The 20231-nt window shown below is 54.6% G+C and overlaps 2 protein-coding genes across 2 annotated transcripts; both read right to left on the bottom strand.

Moving 5' to 3' along the window:
- Positions 1 to 271: 271 nt before the first annotated feature.
- On the bottom strand, positions 272 to 10454 carry LOC125181276 (butyrophilin subfamily 3 member A1-like). The gene is made up of 24 exons (XM_066986602.1): positions 10355 to 10454; positions 10117 to 10252; positions 9360 to 9707; positions 8778 to 9059; positions 5585 to 5689; positions 5102 to 5259; positions 4553 to 4706; positions 4427 to 4447; positions 4312 to 4332; positions 4197 to 4217; positions 4049 to 4069; positions 3908 to 3928; positions 3361 to 3381; positions 3230 to 3250; positions 3099 to 3119; positions 2971 to 2991; positions 2863 to 2883; positions 2748 to 2768; positions 2620 to 2640; positions 2486 to 2506; positions 2357 to 2377; positions 2238 to 2258; positions 2047 to 2079; positions 272 to 1869 (listed from the first exon to the last, which is right to left on the bottom strand). Exons 2-24 carry the CDS (start codon positions 10214 to 10216, stop codon positions 1244 to 1246), a joined length of 2121 nt encoding a protein of 706 aa, XP_066842703.1. The 5' UTR covers positions 10217 to 10252; positions 10355 to 10454; the 3' UTR covers positions 272 to 1243.
- Positions 10455 to 15946: 5492 nt separating this feature from the next.
- On the bottom strand, positions 15947 to 19549 carry LOC136788317 (E3 ubiquitin-protein ligase TRIM58-like). The gene is made up of 16 exons (XM_066986601.1): positions 19516 to 19549; positions 19048 to 19131; positions 18922 to 18942; positions 18807 to 18827; positions 18691 to 18711; positions 18155 to 18175; positions 18024 to 18044; positions 17896 to 17916; positions 17788 to 17808; positions 17672 to 17692; positions 17544 to 17564; positions 17408 to 17428; positions 17278 to 17298; positions 17159 to 17179; positions 16986 to 17018; positions 15947 to 16808 (listed from the first exon to the last, which is right to left on the bottom strand). Exons 1-16 carry the CDS (start codon positions 19547 to 19549, stop codon positions 16183 to 16185), a joined length of 1029 nt encoding a protein of 342 aa, XP_066842702.1. The 3' UTR covers positions 15947 to 16182.
- Between the last annotated feature and the right edge of the window lie 682 nt (positions 19550 to 20231).

Raw genomic sequence — 20231 nt, 5'->3', positions numbered from 1 at the left:
ATTGCCCCCTGTGGGCTCAGCCTCTGCAGAGCCTGTGTGATGGGAGGCTGGAAGCTCTTCAGGTCTCCCCAGGGCAGGGCAATGACCTAGCTGGGTGGGACAAGAGGGCACCAGGCACCAGCTGGGGAACCGGGGGCAGATGGAGCTTAGGTTCCCCCTAGCTCTGACTCCAAGGACCAACACCAAGGAGACGGTCTGCTGCAAGACGCCTTCCCAGGCAGCAAAGCCTGAGGACAGAAGCACCCAGGAAATGCCACTGCCAGACTCCATCTTCCTGTGCAAAACTTTATTTGCCACAGTCCTGCTGCTGCTGTGCCTTGGTGTGCTCCAGAGGAGGGAACAAAGAGCCCCCACAGGCTGCTCATGCTCAGCACCAGGCACAGAGCAAAGATCTGCCCCAAACTAGGAGGCAAAGGTGGCCTGCAATGGCCGGCAGCACATGGTGACCACATCCCTTGCACTGGGGTCTGCAAGCAGTGCAAGCAGAGGGGAGAGGAGCGTGGAGAGCTGCTGCAGCCCCTGTGCTGCCTGCTGGGGCTCAGAGACAGGTTGAGACTCGCGGGTGCCAGCAGAGCTTGTGCCCTAGTACAAGAGTCCTGTGCAGGGCAAAGCCCAAAGCACCAGAGCTCCCCGAGCTCTGCTTTGTTCGAGGTTCCAACAGACCCAGTCCTTTCCTGTGCTTTTCCCTGTGCCTCATGGGATGGATTCCACAGCATCCTGCCTCCCCCAAGCCCTCTCAAAGCATCCAACTCAGAAAGCATCCCAGTCCTAGAGCATCCCAGTCCCAGAGCGTACCAACCCTGGGGCATCCTGGTCCTGGAGCATCCAACCACTAGAGCATCCTCGCTGCCCCCCACAGTAGCCATGCTCCAGCTCAAATCCAGCTCACACTGGACTGTTTTGCCGTGCCAGGTGAAGATGCCCATTCTTTTTGGAGGAAGCAGCTTCCTTCATAGTGATTTAAAATGTTCTCACGCTTGGAATTTCAATGTTCAGAAGTTGATTTATTTATTTACAAGGAGTGTTACTAATTCTTTTACATCCAAACCTGTGCTAAATAATTCATGTTTTCACGCACAAAGCGAAATTCGTCAATGGAGTTAGGAGTGGAAAACTGGAGCCCTCAAATTGGGTTCCCAAACATGAAGCAAAGGCGTGCCTGAAGTCTGAGTGCCCCCCACCGGCTGCCGCAGGTCTCAGTATGCAGGGAGGAACACGGGGCAGCCCCTGGCCCCACTGCCCCTCATTTCTGTGCTGCTTCTGCAGGACCAGGGAGAGGTGAGCCAGGAGTGCCTGGAGAAGGACAGGAGCCCTCCAGGACTGGGGACAGGGTCTGGGGGGTGCTGTTCCTCAGGCACAGCTGGGCATTCGTCCCCAGCCACAACCAGGGGCGGATGTTCTCCCCTTTCAAGGAGGCTGCTGTGAAAGTGAAGATCTCGACCCCATTGTCAGCACTGATAAAAGACACCTGCCCCTGGGTACAGTCCAGACAGACCCAGATCCTCATGGGGACAGCGGACAGGGACAAGGGGGTGGGAGGAGATGTGAGAGACATGAGCTGCCCCTCATTGTACTGCACAGCCCAGATCCCTCCTTCAGGGCTCATGTTGATCTCCCCCTTCCTCTTCACCGATGCCCTGGCCACCCCCACAGCCCATGAATGATGCTTTCCCCTCTCCCCCACCACCTCCACCAACCAGCAGTGCTTCCCCTCTCTGAACTCCTCACGGCCCAGCACGCAGCACCGATTGTCAAATCTTTCTCGGGTATTGTGCACCTTCTGCAATTCACTTTCCCATCTCACACTCCTGTAGTCCTGAGACAGGGCAAGCTGGGGATGAGCCGTGCGCGGATCCAGGGTCACCTTCACTGCAGGGACAGAAGGAGCCAGGCCATCAGGGGCAGAGCTCAGCCCTGGGCAGGCTTTCCCCAGCTCGGGGCCAGGAGCTGCCCCACGGGGCAGGAGATGGGGCACCTCTTGGCTCCTGAACATGCCCCAGCAAGGGCAGGAGAAGCACTGCAGAGGGCAACCCAATGCACACCTACCTGGATTTTGAGGTATTAGAAACTTTCTCCATGCTGGAAGGAGAGGGGAGAGCTGGTCACAACCCACGGCCGGTGCCCAGTGGGTGTGGGCAGGGTGAGGGTCCTGCCCTGGGCTGCTCTGTCCCAGCTGCCCACCCTCCCCTGCACATCGCCTTGGCGTTGCCCTGGTGCCAAAGCATGGGGACACTCACCCAGCTCTGCAGCTTGTTCAGCTGGAAAAGGAAAGCAAAAGCAATGCCTGATAAGAGGGGACAGCTTCTCATCCCATTGCTGGACCCCAAACTGCTCTGTTCTGGTGCAGGATACTCACCGAATTCTGCATCTTTTTTCACTGGAAAACAAAAGCAAAAAAAAATGCATGACGGAAAGTGATATCTTCCCATCCCATAGCTCCCAGTGGTACACCCCAAATTCCTTTAATTTGGGGATGGACACTAACCAAGTCCTGCAGCTTGTTCCTCTGGAAAGAAAAGAAAAAAAAAAATAAAAAAAGAGAGAGAAAAAAAAGCAAGGCATGTTGAGAGGACAGAGCTTCTCATCCCATGGCTGGACTCCAAACTACAAGATACTCACTGATCTTTGCATCTTTTTTCACTGCAAAACAGAAGTAAAAACAATGCATGAAAGAAAGGGATATCTTCCCATCCCACACCTCCCACTGGTAAATCCCAAATTCCTTCATTTTGGGGATTGACACTCACGCAGCTCTGCAGCTTGTTCCTCTGCAAAAGAAAAGCAAGAACACTTGTTGAGAGAGTACAGATTCTCATTACATGATGAGAACCCATTTCTATGGGTTTGGGGACAGAGACTCACTCAGTCTTGCAGATTGGTGCACTGGAAATGAGAAGAAAGAAAGGCATGATGAGATGGAACAGCTACTCATCCCACCTCAAATCCCTTCAGATGCTCATGGATACTTACCCAGGCTTGCATCTTTTTCCACTGCAAAAGAAAGAGAAAAGCAATGCATGATCAGAGGGGAAAGCTTCGCATCCCACAGCTCCCACTCACAGACAAGAAATTATTTTGGTTTGGGGAGGGACACTCACCCAGCTCTGCAGACAGTTCCACTGGAAAAGGAAAGCAAAAGCAATGCATGATCAGAGGGGACAGCTTCTCATCCCATGACTGCTCCCATGGGAAGACCCCAAGTTCCTTCAGTTTGGGGAGGAACACTCACCCAGTCTTGCATCTTTTTGTGCTGGAAAAGAAAGGCAAAAAAAATGCATGATCAGAGGGGACAGCTTCTCATCCCATGACTGCTCCCATGGGAACACCCCAAGTTCCTTCAGTTTGGGGAGGGACACTCACCCAGTCTTGAATCTTTTTGTGCTGGAAAAGAAAGGCATAAGTAATGCATGATCAGAGGGGACAGCTTCTCATCACAAGCCTGCTCCCATGGCTATGCCACCAAAATTTTTGTTCTAGGAAGTGGCCAAATAGGCAACTGTTCTAGCAAGTGCTCCCAAAGGGAGGGACCAGACTAATAGTGAGTGAAGTTCAGCTGTGAGCAAGGCTTGTGCAAGGAGAACAATCAGGACAGACACTTGTGAAGGTTTTAGTACGATGCCACCAAAGAGCAAACAGGAGTGAAAGGGAATGGGTGGAGGATGTCCCTGTCCCGGAAGTGTCAGTGCAGAACGGGGCAGCCCTGCAGCTCGCTCCCCGTCCCCACCTTGATCCCTGTTCCTTTCAGCCATCCCGGCCGTGTCCGGTGCCCAGAGCAGCCCCAGCCCCAGCACTCCCCACTCTCCCGTCAGGATGAGGGGCCAGCTCTGGGCTGCTCTGTCCCAGCTGCCCACCCTCCCCTGCACATTGCCTTTGCGTTGTCCTGGGGTCCAAGTGTGGGGACACTCACCCAGCTCTACAGCTTGTTGCTCTGCAGAGAAAAAAAAAAAAAAAAAAGAGGGGGAGAGGAAAGAAATGCCCGGTGAGAGGAGGGAGCTTCTCATTCCATGCCTGAACCCAAGACTGCTTTGTTGTGCTGCAGGATACTCACCGAGTTCTCTATCTTTTCTCACTGGAAAAAAAAAAAAAAAAAAAAAAGCAAACAGAATGCTTGATAGAAAGGGACATCTTGACATCTTGCCATCCCATAGTTCCCACTGATAAAAGCCAAATTCCTTCATTTTCTAAGGGTCACTCACCCAGCTCTGCAGCTTGTTCCTCTGCAAAAGAAATCAAAAATACTTGGTGAGAGAGTACAGATTCTCATTACATGATGAGAACCCATTTTCTTTGGGTTTGGGGAAGGAGACTCACCCAGTCTTGTAGATTGCTCTGCTGCAAATGAGAGGAAAAATGGCATGCTGAGATGGAACAGCTTCTCATCCCATTGCGACACCCCAAATCCCTTCAGATTTTGATGGAGACTTACCAGCATTTGCAGAGTATTCATCTGGAAAAGAAAGAGAAAATCCCTGAAGTGCTCTGTCCCAGCTGCCCACTCTCCCCTAAACATCTCCTTAGCCTTGCCCTGGGGCCCAAGCACATGGACACTCACCCTGCTCTGCAGCTTGTTCCGCTGGAAAAGGAAAGCAAAAGCAAAGCAGGATAAGAAGGGAGAACTTCTCATCTGATTGCTGCTTATGGGAAGACTTCAGATTTATGAATGCAGACTTACCTAGCTTTGCACCTTTATTCAATGGAAAAGAAAAAAAAAAGTCAATGCGTGATCAGAAGGCAGTGCTTCTCATTCCATGGCTACTCCCATAGCTAGACCCTCAATTATTTTTCTGAAGTGAGTGGAAACAGAGCACCTTCCTCCAAGTTTGGGAGGGACTGGACTAACGTGGAACAAAAACCAGCTTTCTGCAAGGCTCATGCACATGGCGCAGTAAGGACAGACACTTGTGCAGCTCTCTGCACCGTGCCACCAAAACACAGGTGGAAGTGAATGGGGACGGGTGGAGGACGTCCCTGTCCCGGAAGCGTCAGTGCAGAGTGGGGCAGCCCCACAGCTCGCTCCCCGTCCCCATCTTGATCCCCGTTCCTTTCAGCCATCCCGGCCGTGTCCCGTGCCCAGGGCAGCCCCAGCCCCAGCACTCCCCACTCCCCCGTCAGGCTCCAGCTGCTCCTCCAGCACCCCCGAGCCACCAGCACACAAGCCCCCACAGCCCACCCAGCCCAGTCCCTCCCAAAGGGACACCACTTCCCCAGGGACTGGGGGCAGGGACTGCAAGGACTCACCCCGCTCTTGGCTCTGTGCCACTGAAAAGCAAAGGCGGAGGAACAGGAGGTCAGCAGAGCAGCTTGGTTGCTCGGTGGGAACATCTGCAGGGGGTCTGGGCCTTCCCACCAGCCCCACGCTGCAGCCATGCTCCCTGGCCTCCCACCCAAGGCCCCTTGCCTTCTCCCCTGCCTTCGTTGCCCAAGGCAGAGGCCCAACAGGATCCTAAGGCCTTTGGGATCCCCAGGAGAACATTCCCTTCCTCCTCCTACGCACCTCCCAGGGCCAGGGCTCAGCCCCACTCCAGACCCGCGCGGGTCCCTGCACAACACCTCCCTCCACTCCATCCCTGCGCTGCCAGCTTACCTTTCTTTCGAAAGAGATAAACAGCGAGGCCAATGGACACAGCCAAAAGCACGAGGACCAGAGCCAGAGCCACCTTCCAGGGCTGGGCGTTGTGGAAAAAGGGAGCTGAGAAAAGGCACCAGGAAAAGGGCTGCGTTTCCATGCCCGTGGGTGGAAAAGCAAGACCCAGACTTCTCCCAGCTCAGGACAAGTGCAGGGGCCAGGAACACAGATTCACAGATTCACAGATTTCTCTAGGTTGGAAGAGACCTCAAGATCATCGAGTCCAACCTCCGACCTAACACTAAGTACTCCACTAAACCATATCCCTAAGCTCTACATCTAAACGTCTTTTAAAGACCTCCAGGGATGGTGACTCCACCACCTCCCTGGGCAGCCCGTTCCAATGCTTAATAACCCTTTCGGTAAAGAAGTACTTCCTAACATCCAACCTAAAACTCCCCTGTCGCAACTTTAGCCCATTCCCCCTCGTCCTGTCACCAGGCACGTGGGAGAATAGACCAACCCCCACCTCTCTACAGCCTCCTTTCAGGTAACTGTAGAGAGCGATGAGGTCTCCCCTGAGCCTCCTCTTCTCCAGGCTGAACAAGCCCAGCTCCCTCAGCCGCTCCTCGTAAGACTTGTTCTCCAGACCCCTCACAAGCTTGGTCGCCCTTCTCTGGACTCGCTCGAGCACGTCCATGTCCTTCCTGTAGCGAGGGGCCCAAAACTGAACACAGTACTCGAGGTGCGGCCTCACCAGAGCCGAGTACAGGGGCACAATCACTTCCCTCGACCTGCTGGCCACACTGCTTCTTATACAGGCCAGGATGCCGTTGGCCTTCTTGGCCACCTGAGCACACTGCTGGCTCATATTCAGCCGACTATCCACCAATACTCCCAGGTCCTTCTCGGCCAGGCAGCTTTCCAGCCACTCATCTCCCAGCCTGTAGCTCTGCTTGGGGTTGTTGCAGCCCAGGTGCAGGAGCCGGCACTTGGCCTTGTTGAACTTCATGCAGTTGACCTCAGCCCATCGCTCCAGCCTATCCAGATCCTCCTGCAGAGCCTTCCTGCCCTCGAGCAGATCGACACACGCACTTAGCTTGGTGTCATCTGCAAACTTACTGAGGGTGCACTGGACGCCCTCATCCAGATCATCAATAAAGATATTAAAGAGGACCGGCCCCAGTACCGAGCCCTGGGGGACTCCACTAGTGACCGGCCTCCAACCAGATTTGACTCCATTCACCACAACTCTCTGGGCCCGGCCATCCAGCCAGTTTCTAACCCAGCGAAGCGTACGCCAGTCCAAGCCCCGAGCAGCCAGTTTCTTGAGGAGAATGTTGTGGGGAACGGTGTCAAAAGCCTTACTGAGGTCAAGGTAGACCACGTCCACAGCCTTTCCCTCATCCACCAAGCGCGTCACTTGGTCATAGAAGGAGATCAGGTTCGTCAAGCAGGACCTGCCTTTCATAAACCCATGCTGACTGGGCCTGATCGCCTGCTTGCCCTGCAAGTGCCGCGTGATGACCCTCAAGATAATCTGCTCCATGAGCTTCCCCGGCACTGAGGTCAAACTGACAGGCCTATAGTTCCCCGGGTCTGCCCTCCGGCCCTTCTTATAGATAGGCGTCACATTGGCTAGCCGCCAGTCAACCGGGACCTCCCCCGATAGCCAGGACTGCCGATAAATGATGGAAAGCGGCTCAGCCAGCTCCTCCGCCAGTTCTCTCAGTACCCTTGGGTGGATCCCATCCGGCCCCATCGACTTGCGCACATCCAAGCTCCGTAGCAGGTCGCCAACCATTTCCTCATGGATAGCGAAGGCCACATCCAGCTCCCCATCCCCTTCCACCAGCTCAGGGCACTGGGTGTCCGGAGAACAACCGGTATTGCCGCTAAAGACTGAGGCAAAGGTGGCATTAAGCACCTCAGCCTTTTCCTCATCCTTAGTAACTAGGTTTCCCCTCGCATCCAGTAAAGGATGGAGATTCTCCCTAGTCCTCCGTTTCGCGTTGATGTATTTGTAAAAGGATTTTTTATTGTCTTTAACGGCAGTAGCCAGATTGAGCTCCAGATGAGCTTTGGCCTTTCTAATTTTCTCCCTGCACAGCCTCGCTACATCCTTGTAGTCCTCCTCAGTGGCCCGCCCTTTTTTCCAAAGATTATAAACCCTCTTTTTTCTGCTAAGCTCCAGCCGCAACTCTCTGTTGAGCCAGGCCGGTCTTCTTCCACGCCGGCTCATCTTTGGGCACGTGGGGACGGACCGCTCCTGTGCCATCACGATTTCCTTCTTGAGGAGCGCCCAGCCTTCCTGGACTCCTCTGCCCTTCAGAACCGCCTCCCAAGGGACTCGGCCAACCAGCGTCCTGAGCAGCTCAAAGTCAGCCCTCCGGAAGTCCAAGACAGCAGTTTTACTGGTCCCCTTCCTGGCCTCGCCAAGAATAGAGAACTCTACCATTTCGTGGTCACTCTGCCCCAGACAGCTTCCGACCACCACATCTCCCACCAGTCCTTCTCTGTTTGTGAAGAGAAGGTCTAGCGGGGCACCACCCCTGGTAGGTTCACTGACCAGCTGCATCAGGAAGCTATCTCCCACGCTCTCCAGAAACCTCCTAGACTGCTTTCTCTGTGCCGTGTTGTGTTTCCAGGATATGTCCGGGAAGTTGAAGTCCCCCACGAGGACAAGCGCCGACGATTTTGCAACTTCTGTCAGTTGCCTATAAAACTCCTCATCCGTCTCCTCATCCTGGTTCGGCGGTCTATAACAGACCCCCACCAGGATGCTAGCCTTGCCGGCCTTCCCGCGGATCCTAACCCACAGGGATTCAACCTTATCATTCCCAGCCTGGAGTTCCACAACATCAAAAGATTCTCTAATGTAGAGAGCCACGCCACCACCCCTTCTGTGCTGCCTGTCCCTCCTGAAGAGCCGATAGCCAGGCATTGCAGCACTCCAGTCGTGGGAGCGGTCCCACCACGTCTCCGTGATGGCAACCAAGTCGTAGCCTGCCTGCTGCACAATGGCTTCCAGCTCCTCCTGTTTGTTACCCATGCTGCGTGCATTAGTGTAGATGCACTTCAGCTGGGCCATCGCCTTCTTCCCCGGCCTAGCCATTGTTTCCCCCGGCACAGCTCCGACAAGCCTTGTTTGAGCCCCGTCCCCCTTCTTACCTAGTTTAAAGCTCTCTCCCCCTCGCTGTGCTATTTGTACCTGTGATGTGCAGGGACGATTCCCGCTCCTGCTGGATGCGGCTGCTCCTGACCACGCAGGACAAGGGCCCCTCCACGCTCCCAGTCACGATGATGGTGCCTTCGATTTCAAAGAGCCCCTCCTGGTCCTGGGAATGTGTCTGGGAGACCGAGGGCAGATGCTGCCCGCGAGCATCCCTCCACAGCAGCTGCGGCAGCGGGTACCAGCCGGCCGATCGACACAGCACCTGGATGCCTCCGGCCTCGTAGCCCCCCAGGGAGAGGTGGGGGTCAGTGCCTGTGGCTGGGGGAAGAGCGCGCGGCTGGGGCTTGACTTGGGGAGGGATTCAGTTCCAAGGCAAAGACCCCATCTGCTCCCATGCCAGACACAACACAGCCCAGCCACAGCCCCAGAAGCTCTGAGACTGGGCCCTCCACACACCCACACTTCCAAACAGTCACAGGCTGGGGAGGAGAAGCCCCATCAGACTCAAGTCCTTGAAAGGCCTTGCTGATGGCCATGAGGATGGGAAAGAGACCTCGGTGACACACACACCCAGGGATACCTGCACCATCTCCTTGAAGCATCAACCCAGCCACTAACCTGACACCTCCAGATCCACCGTTGCTTCGTCATAAGCATCACCATCTTTCACAATGCAGACATACCGGCCTTCATCAGACGGTCTCAGCCCAGTGATTCGCAAGTCCAGGCTTCCAGCAGAGAGACCATCTCTGGCCAACTCTGTCCTCCCAGCATACGCCCCCATCTGCTCCCCGTACACGTCCTCTCCATTGTGGTAGTGGTGCACTGTCTCAGATACCGTGCGTCGAATCCACCTGACCTCCAAACTGCGAGCATCCCGTCGAGGGGACAAGTGGCAGGGCAGCACGACATCCTGCCCCACGGTGGCAGTGAGAAGCTGGCCTGGTCCCTCCACTCTGAGCTGGGCTGGGCAATGGAGAAGAGCACAGAGAGGAGGTGAGATTTTGCCATCATAAATTTATGGGCAGTGAGTGACAAAGGGTGAGCTGTGCATGAGTTGGTGCGTGCTGCGTCCACCGTGTCCCATTGGGAAACCACCGGGGAAACAGGAGAGGGAGAGGGAGGACGTGCAGGAGAAGGAGGTGTGCTGGGAGTGGGAGCCCTCTCTGCAGCATTCGGGCAGGTGAAGAAGACCCAGAAAGGGCAGCCAAGGCAGCGCCCATATTGCATGAAAGAACCAAAGGGAAAGTGAAACCTAGCCGGGACTGAGCTGTGGGCTTGGGACACCCCTGCTCCACGGCCGCTCCCCTGTCCCACGGCAGCATGTCTGCCAGGCCCAGGAGGGAGAGCCCCCAGCAGCCCCGCAGGATCCTACCTGAGCCCAGCTGGAGGAGGAGCAGAGTGACGAGGGAAGTCAGGAGGCCCCTGGCATGGCCGGTGAGGCTGGGGCAGCCGCAGCCCCAGGGGAGCCCCATCTGTGCCGCAGTGGGAGCAGGAGCTGGGGTCCGGACCTGGAGCAGAAGAGAGAGGGGACCGAGGGGCTGCAGGCACTGCAGGCAGATGGGGAAGGAGTCCCCTTGGGCCGGGGCACAAAGAGCCACAGCCAGCAGCACCTTGGGCAGGGCGCAGAGCCTGCGCTTATCACGGTCTGGGGGACACAGCAGGTGGCCCCCAGGGGTTCTTCTCCAAAGGAGGCCCACCAAGAGAGAGGTCTTTGACAGGACCCAGCAGAGCTGCAGGAAGCACAAGTCCACGCCCAACTTCCCCAACCTTTGCCCAGTTCCTGCCTGCAATAACCCTCTGGCAGCAGCTCTTACAATTGGAGGATGGGACCAAGTGGCTCCAGAGCAGAGCAGGATCAGAGGCTGCAGGGAATGGGACGCACCTGGGTGCCAAGCCCAGTGCTGCCACAGTTTACCCAAGGTTGTGTGGGCAAAGAGCAAGCCCCACTCCTGGCTCTAGTAAAGCAGTCATGGCAGAAGGTCAGCTCACATTGGCAGGGATCTTCTTCTAGAGCTTAGATGGATAATAAACCTTTACCCTCTGGAATCGAGTTCAGGCAATATGGGAGGACTACAGAGATGCTGTTAGCCTTTTTAAGAAGAAAATTCATATGGTCAAAGCTCAATTCATGTTGAACCTGGACAGTACTGTGGGGGACATTAAAGAGGATTTAAAAAATATTTTAACTGCAAAGGTAGGACCAGAGAAAACATTGGTCCATTAATTTATGGGGATGTTGTACTCACAAACAGGGACATCAACATCACAGAGATGTTTAATGCTTTCTTTGCCTTTGTCTCCAATGCTGACGATGGGCACTGGGTCACGAGGTGCCCTGTGTTGGGGTGTCATGGTTGTGGGAATGATATACTCCCAGCCAACCCTGAATTTGTGGGGGGACGTGGATGCATACAAGACTATAGGGCCTTATGGGATTCATCCCAGAGTACTCAGGGAACTGGCTGATGTCATCAGGAAATCTCTACAAATTATTTTTGAAACATCCTGTGGTGGTTTTACTGTGCTAGGCAGCTAAACACCACAACCGCTCTCTCACTCCCCCTCCTTAGATGAGGAGGGGAAGAAGTAAAGGAAAGAACAACTCATGGGTTGAGATAAGGGTGATTTAATTAAAGGGAAGAAAAAAAATAATTAAGGAAAGATTACTATTAATTAAACAATTTAACTAAACAATTTAACTAAACAATTGACAATTTACCTAAAAGGGAAAAAAAAAAAGGAAAGGGGAAAAGGGAGGGGGAAAGGGAAAACTAAACAAAACAAGTAAAGGCTATGTGGAAGTGCAGAGGAAAGAAATTACTCTCTACTTCCCACAAATGAGCGATGCTTGACCACGTCCTTGAAGCTGGGCCTCAACACACGTAGCCGGTGTTCGGGAGGAGGACTGACATTTTCACAACGAGAGCCCACCCCTCCCCTCTTCCTCCTTTTTCCACCTTTTATTGCTGAGTGTGACATCATATGGTATGGAATATCCCTTTGGTTGGTTTAGGTCAGCTGCCCTGGTGATGTTTCTTTTCTCACATCTTTGCCCACCCCTAGGAGGGTTAGAGAGACTCCTGATGCTGTGCCAGCACTGCTCAGCAGCAGACACAACACTGGTGTGATACCATTGCTGTTTTAGCTACGAGTGCAGAGCACAGCCCTGTATGGGCTGCTGCAGGGAAAGTTAACATCCCAGCCCGACCCAGTACACATCCTTGGGAATATGGAGAGGTCCCAGTGACTGGAAGCTGTCAAATATTGCCCCAGTTTCCAAGGGCAGCAAAGAAGACCCTGGGAATTACAGGCCTGTCAGTCTCATGGCAGCGCCTGGTAAAGTTACGGAGATTGCTCTGGAAGTGAGTGAAAGACACCCGAGGGATAATGCGGTTACTAGTCACAGCACACACGGATTCACGAGGGGAAAATCCTGTTCAATTAACATAATTTCCTTTTTATGACAAGGTCACCCACCTAGTTGACCAAGGGGAGCCAGTCGATATGATCTTCTTGGACTTCAGTAATGATTTCAACATGGTTTCTGACCATATCCATCTGGACCAAATGTCCAGCACAGACCCAGAAAAATGCACAATACGATGGGTGAACAATTGGCTCATGGGTCAGGCTCTGATCGTTCAGCTAAACAGGAGCAATATCAGACTGGCAGCCAGTCATGAGTGGGGCTCTGCAGGGCTCCATTTTGGGGCTAGGTCTCTTCAGTGGTCCCATAAATGACCTTGATGCGGGACAGGAAGGAAACCTGAGTGAGTTTGTGGCTGACACTGAACTTGGAGGAGCTGCTGACTCTGTCGAAGGCGGAGAGACCTTGCAGAGGGATCTGGCCAAAGGGGAGAGCTGGGCAGCCACCACCTGCGGGAAGTTTAACAAGAGCAAGTGTTGGGCCCTGTCCCTGGGCAGGGGCAGCCCCGGCTGTACGTACAGCGTGGGGGGCGAGAGGCTGGAGAGCAGCCCCCAGAACGGGAGCTGGGGGTTGTGGCCGACGGCAAGTTGGGTGTGAGCCAGCAGCGGGCCCTGGCAGCCCAAAGGGCCAAGCGTGCCTTGGGGTACCTCAGGCACGGCACTGCTGGCCGGCCGAGGGAAGGGATCGTCCTGCTCTGCTCGGCCTGCTGCGGCCTCGCCTCGAGCACTGCGTGCAGCTGTGGGCACCACAGCATACGAAGGGCGTGAAACTGTGCGAGAGCCTCCAAGGGAGGGCTACGAGGACGGCGAAGGCTCTGCAGGGCAAGGCGTGTGAGGAGTGGCTGAAGGCGCTTGGCTTGTTGAGCCCAGAGCAGAGGAGACGCAGGGGAGGCCTCGCGGTGGCCCACATCTTCCTGATGAGGGGAGCGGAGGGGCAGGTGCTGGTCTCTGCTCTCTGGGGCCAGCGACAGGGCCCGAGGGAACAGCATGGAGCTGCCACAGGGCTTGTAGCCATCCATCACAGTACTCCAGTCGTGGGAGTGTTCCCACCAGGTTTCAGTTATGGCAACTAGGTCAGTTAGCTTGTCGCACAATCGCTTCCAGGTCCTCCTGTTTTTTGCCCATGCTGCGTGTATTGGTGTAGATGCACTTCACATGTGACATCTGCCTCACCCCCAGCTTCAGCATTGTACCCTAGGCACTTCTCTGGTGAGCCCTGTTTTATCCCCTTCCCCCATCATAGCTAGTTTAAAGCTCTCTCGATAAGTCCTGTTAGCTCCTGTGCAAGGATTCGTTTTCCCCTTTGAGACAGGTGAGTTCCATCCATCAACAACAGGTCAGGGGTCGAGTAAACTGCCCCATGGCCAAAGAACCCAAAGTTCCTGTCTCGACACCACTTCTCAGCCAATTATTCATTGCCTGTGTTTTCCTAGACCGCTCTGTGTCCTTCACTCACTCTCCCCCCAGAAGGTATAGAACAAAACGCCACTTGTGCTCCTTGAACTATTCGCCCTAAACCCCTGAAATCTCTTTTCATAGTTCACAGGCTTCTCTGAGCGATTTCATCACTGCCTGCCTGAACTATGAGTAATGGGTAGTAATCAGTGGGGTCAACCAGCTCCGGGATTTTTCTGGTTATGTCCCTGACCCGAGCCTCAGATAGGCAGCACACTTCCCTATGGCTCGGGTCTGGTCTGCAAATGGTGCCCTCTGTTCCTTTGAGGAGGGAGTCGCCTACGACAACCACCCTTCTTTCTGTCCTGGCAGAGGCAGTCTGAATGCGTGGTGTCGACTGCCTCATCCTTGGTAACCTCTTTGGGGAACCTTCCCATGCCTCCCCACTTACCTCCCCTTCGATGTCCAACGCTAAAAACCTACTGCTTAGGGGGACCTGGAGACACGAGGTAGGCAGAGGGGGGGGTTCGCCCACAATGCCAAGCAGGGACCCTCTCCCAACCCTCTCCATCCCTCAGGTCCCACTCCTCTGCCCAACAGGGGAAGGCAGGGTGTCCACCACCAATTGTGGGGTATCTCCCTGGAGCCTTTCCCTCTGGCACACCAGGGAGCTACTCCACCAGTCAATCTCCTGCTCACGGTCCCTGATGGCCCTCAGTCTCTCAACCTCCTCTTTCAGCTCTGCCACCACGCTGACCAGATCTCCCACCTGCTCACACCTCACGCAGGTGCAATACCTGCCACCCCACCCTCCCCCCCGGCAGCTGCAGGCTTTGGCACTCCCTGCAGCCAGAGACCTGTACAGCCACGGTTCTGGACAGACCCTCCCTTTGGGTCACCACAGCCTTTTTGGGGCAAGCTCTCTGCCTGGTGTAGAACATGGCAAAAAACACGGTCACAGAGACTGCCAGCAGACAGGATGGACTCGCAAGCGAGGAGGGGCAGAACTCCTGTGCCCTGCTGCAGGAGCTCCCACACCCACCACTGCAGCACGCTGTGGGTAGTTCTCACCCACTGGTCGCCCCTCCCCATGACTGGTGGGCACCAGGTGTCCCTGCCCTCCTGAAGGCTGATTCTAAGCACAGGGCCTGGGCACAGTCGCCATTGCGACTGTCAGCCTCTCTCGCCAGAGCTGGTGGGTGCGGCCCGGTCGTCCTGCTGTCCCAGCCACCCCTGGCAAAGCCAGGGCCCGAGAACCCCCTGAACTCCTGGTCAGGCACTGCGGCCGTGGCTGCACCAGCTCCGAGGCAGCCGACCTCGACGACTGTAGACGGATGGTTGGACCAGATGACCTTAGAGGTCTTTTCCAACTTGAATGATTCTGTAATCTATGGCTGAAGGCTGAGGCCACCTGCTGCCTCTGCCTGGAGGACTTCCAAGAGCCGGTGATGCCTCCTGTGGGCACAGCCTCTGCAGAGCCTGTGTAATGGGAAGATGGAAGCTCTTCGGGTGTCCCCAGGGCAGGGCAATGACCCAGCTGGGACAAGTGGGTCCCAGGCATCAGCTGGGGAACTAGGGCAGATGGAGCTTAGGTTCCTCCTGGCTCTGACTCCCAGGACCAACACCAAGGAGACGGTCTGCTGCAAGATGCCTTCCCAGGCAGCAAAACCCCAGGACAGAAAGCACCCAGGAAATTCCACTGCCAGACTCCATCTTCCTGTGCAAAACTTTATTTGCCACAGTCCTGCTGCTGCTGTGCCTTGGTGTGCTCCAGAGGAGGGAACAAAGAGCCCCCACAGCCTGCTCATGCTCAGCACCAGGCACAGAGCAAAGATCAACCCCAAACTAGGAGGCAAAGGTGGCCTGCAATGACCGGCAGCACACGGTGACCACATCCCTTGCACTGGGGGTCTGCAAGCAGTGCAAGCAGAGGGGAGAGGAGCGCGGAGAGCTGCTGCCGCCCCTGTGTTGCCCGCTGGGGCTCAGAGTCAAGGTGAGATGAGTGGGTGCCAGCAGGGCTTGTGCACCAGCACAGGAGCCACGTGCAGGGCAGAGCCCAAAACACAGGAGGTCCCTGAGCTCTGCTTTGTTCTCAGTTCTCGCAGCCCCAGTCCTTTCCTGTACTTTCGCCGCCTCTTCCCAGGCCAGATCCCCCAGCATAGTGCCTCCCCCATGCATTCAACCCAAAAAGCATGCCAGTTTTGAAAAATCCAGCCACCAGAGCATCCTCGCTGCCCCCCTGCAGCAGCCGCGCTCTGGCTCAAATGCAGGTTGCACTGGGCTGTTTTGCCATGCATGACCGATCAAGTTGCCCATTCTTTATGGGGTGAGCAGCTTCCTTAAAAGTGATTGAAAATATTCCCACACTGCGAATTTCCATGTTCAGAAGTTGATTTGTTTATTTACAAGGAGTATTAATAATTCTTTTTCATGTAAAATATATATGTTTTATATAATTCATGCTTTCACGCATAAAGCCAAATTCATAAATGGAGTTAGGAATGGGGTTCCCAAACATGAAGAAAAGGGGTGCCTGAAGTCTGTGTGCCCACCACCAACTGCCACAGGTTTCAGAATTCAATCAAAAGCATGGGGAAGCCCCTGACCACACTGCCCCTCATTCCTCTGCTACTCCTGCAGGACCAAGGAGAGATGAGCCAGGAGAGGGTGGAGAAGGGAGGGAGCCCCCCAGGGCTGGGGACAGGGTCTCGGGGGTGCTGTTCCCCAGGCACAGCTGGGCATGTGTCCCCAGCCACAACCAGGGGCGGATGTTCTCTTCTTTCAAGGAGGGTGCTCTGAAAGTGAAGATCTCGACACCATTGTCAGCGTTGATAAAAGACACCTGCCCCTGGGTACAGTCCAGACAGACCCAGATCCTCATGGGGACAGCGGACAGGGACAAGGGGGTGGGAGGAGATGTGAGAGACATGAGCTGCCCTTCATCGTGTTGCACAGCCCAGATCCCTTCTTTTAGGCTCTTTTGGAACTCCCCCTTCCTCTTCACCGATGCCCTGGCCACCCCCACAGCCCATGAATGATGCTTTCCCCTGTCCCCCACCACCTCCACCAACCAGCAGTGCCTCCCCTCTCTGAATTCCTCACGGCCCAGCACACAGCAACAAGTGTCAAATCTCTCTGGGCTGTTGGGCACCTGCTGCCATTTACTTTCCCATCTCACATTCCTGTAGTCCTGAGACAGGACAAGCAGGGGATGTGCTGTGCGTGGATCCAGGGTCACCTTCACTGCAGGGACAGAAGGAGCCAGGCCATCAGGGGCAGAGCTCAGCCCTGGGCAGGCTTTCCCCAGCTCGGGGCCAGGAGCTGCCCCACGGGGCACGAGATGGGGCACCTCTTGGCTCCTGAACATGCCCCTGCAAGGGCAGGAGAAGCACCGCAGAGAGTAACCCAAAGCACACCTACCTGGATTTTGAGGCAGCAGAAACCTTCTCCATGCTGGAAGGAGAGGGGAGAGCTGGTTCCCATTGGGTGTGGCAGGGTGAGGGGCCAGCCCTGGGCTGCTCTGTCCCAGCTGCCCACCCTCCCCTGCACATTGCCTTGGTGTTTCCCTGGGGCCCAAGCACGGGGACACTCACCCAGCTCTGCAGCTTGTTCAGCTGGAAAAGGAAAGCAAAAGCAATGCCTGATAAGAGGGGACAGCTTCTCATCCCATTGCTGGACCCCAAACTGCTCTGTTCTGGTGCAGGATACTCACCGAATTCTGCATCTTTTTTCACTGGAAAACAAAAGCAAAAAAAAAATGCATGATGGAAAGTGACATCTACCCATCCCACAGCTCCCACTGGTACACCCCAAATTCCTTTAATTTGGGGACGGACACTAACCAAATTCTGCAGCTTGTTCCTCTGGAAAGAAAAGAAAAAGAAAAAAAAAGAGAGAGAGAGAGAAAAAAAAGCAAGGCATGTTGAGAGGACAGAGCTTCTCATCCCATGGCTGGACTCCAAACTACAAGATACTCACTGATCTTTGCATCTTTTTTCACTGCAAAACAAAAGTAAAAACAATGCATGAAAGAAAGGGATATCTTCCCATCCCACACCTCCCACTGGTAAATCCCAAATTCCTTCATTTTGGGGATTGACACTCACGCAGCTCTGCAGCTTGTTCCTCTGCAAAAGAAAAGCAAGAACACTTGTTGAGAGAGTACAGATTCTCATTACATGATGAGAACCCATTTTCTATGGGTTTGGGGAGAGAGACTCACTCAGTCTTGCAGATTGGTGCACTGGAAATGAGAAGAAAGAAAGGCATGATGAGATGGAACAGCTACTCATCCCACCTCAAATCCCTTCAGATGCTCATGGATACTTACCCAGGCTTGCATCTTTTTCCACTGCAAAAGAAAGAGAAAAGCAATGCATGATCAGAGGGGAAAGCTTCGCATCCCATAGCTCCCACTCGCAGACATCAAATTATTTCGATTTGGGGAGGGACACTCACCCAGCTCTGCAGACAGTTCCACTGGAAAAGGAAAGTAAAAGCAATGCATGATCAGAGGGGACAACTTCTCATCCCATGGCTGCTCCCATGGGAAGACCCCAAGTTCCTTCAGTTTGGGGAGGAACACTCACACAGCTTTTCACTTTTTTGTGCTGGAAAAGAAAAGAAAAAGCAATGCATGGTCAAAGGGGACAGCTTCTCATCACACGCCTGCTCCCATGGCTACACCCCCAAATTTATTGTTCTAGGAAGTGGCCAAATATAACTTCGCTCCCAAAACGAGGGACCAGACTAATAGTGAGTGAAGTTCAGCTGTGAGCATGGCTTGTGCAAGGAGAACAATCAGGATAGAAACTTGTGAAGGTTTTAGTACGATGCCACCAAAGAGCAAACAGGAGTGAAGAGGGCAAGGGTGGAGGATATCCCTGTCCCGGAAGCGTCAGTGCAAATCCCGGCAGCCCCGCAGCTCGCTCCCTGTCCCCACCTTGATCCCCGTTCCTTTCAGCCATCCCAGCCATGTCCCGTGCCCAGGGCAGCCCCAGCCCCAGCACTCCCCACTTCCCTGTCAGGGTGAGGGGCCAGCCCTGGGCTGCTCTGTCCCAGCTGCCCACCCTCCCCTGCACATTGCCTTGGTGTTGTCCTGGGGCCCAAGTGTGGGGACACTCACCCAGCTCTTCAGCTTGTTCCTCTGCAAACGAAAAGTGAAAACACTTGGTGAGAGAGTACAGATTCTCATTACATGACAAGAAGTCATTTTCTTTGGGTTTGGGGCCAGAGACTCACTCAGTCTTGCAGAATAGTATGCTGGAAATGAGAAGAAACATGGCATGCTGAGAGGGAACAGCTTCTCATCCCATTGTGACACCCCAAATCCCTTCAGATACTGATGGAGACTTACCAGTCCTTGAACGGTATTCATCTGGAAAAGAAAGAGAAAATCCTTGAAGTGCTCTGTCCCAGCTGTCCAACCGCCCCTAAACAGCACCTTGGCCTTGCCCTGGGGCCCAGGCACTTGGACACTCACCCAGCTCTGCAGTCACTTCCGCTGGAACAGTAAAACAAAAGTAAAGCAGGATAAGAAGGGAGAACTCATCCGAAGATGGGAAGACTTTGGGTTTATGAATGCAGACTTACCTAGCTTTGCACCTTTTTTTTTTTGATGGCAAAGAAAAAAAAAGGCAGTGCATGATCAGAAGGCAATACTTCACATTCAATGGCTACTCCCATAGCTAGACCCTCAATTATTTTTCCCCAGTGAGTGGGCACAGACCACCTTGCTGTCAGACTAGGAGTGACCACACTAATGAGGAGCAAGAACCAGCTTTGACTAAGGCTCGTGCACATGGAGCATTAAGGACAGACACTTGTGCAGCTCTCTGCACCGTGCCACCAAAACACAAGTGGAAGAAAATGGGGACAGGTGGAGGATGTCCCTGTCCTGAAAGTGTCAGTGCAGAGCGGGGCAGCCCCACAGCTCGCTCCCCGTCCCCACCTTGATCCCCGTTCCTTTCAGCCATCCCAGCCATGTCCCGTGCCCAGGGCAGCCGCAGCCCCAGCACTCCCCACTTCCACGTCAGGATGAGAGGCCAGCCCTGGGCTGCTCTGTCCCAGCTGCCCACCCTCCCCTGCACATCGCCTTGGTGTTGACCTGGGGCCCAAACACGGGGACACTCACCCAGCTCTGCAGCTTTTTTCTCTGAAAAGGAAAGCAAAAGTAATGCATGATCAGAGGGGAGAGTTGCTCAGCCCATGGTAGACCCTGAACACATCCCATGACTGGGAAAACACTGCATTGCTCCCAGGTGGGACCAGACAAATAGTCATTGTGGCCCAGCTTTGTACAATGCTCTTGTTAGTGGAAGTGTAAGGACCGACACTGGTGTAGCTTTTAAATTTGTGCCACGAAAGCCATTAAGGATGTGAAGAATGGATTGCTGGAGAATGTCCCTGTCCCAGAAGCGTCAGTGCAGAGCGGGACAGCCCCGCAGCTCGCTCCCTGTCCCCATCTTGATCCCCGTTCCTTTCAGCCATCCCGGCCGTGTCCTGTGCTCAGGGCAGCCCCAGCCCCAGCACTCCCCACTCCCCCATCAGGCTCCAGCTGCTCCTCCAGCACCCCCGAGCCACCAGCACACAAGCCCCCACAGCCCACCCAGCCCAGTCCCTCCCGCAGGGACACCGCTTCCCCAGGGGCTGGGGGCAGGGACTGCA

Source organism: Anser cygnoides, chromosome 35, assembly GCF_040182565.1.
Source record: "Anser cygnoides isolate HZ-2024a breed goose chromosome 35, Taihu_goose_T2T_genome, whole genome shotgun sequence".
In the NCBI taxonomy this organism is placed as follows: Eukaryota; Metazoa; Chordata; class Aves; order Anseriformes; family Anatidae; genus Anser; species Anser cygnoides.
Note: the sequence above shows the minus strand (reverse complement) of the source record. Positions and strands in the feature narration are given on the sequence as shown.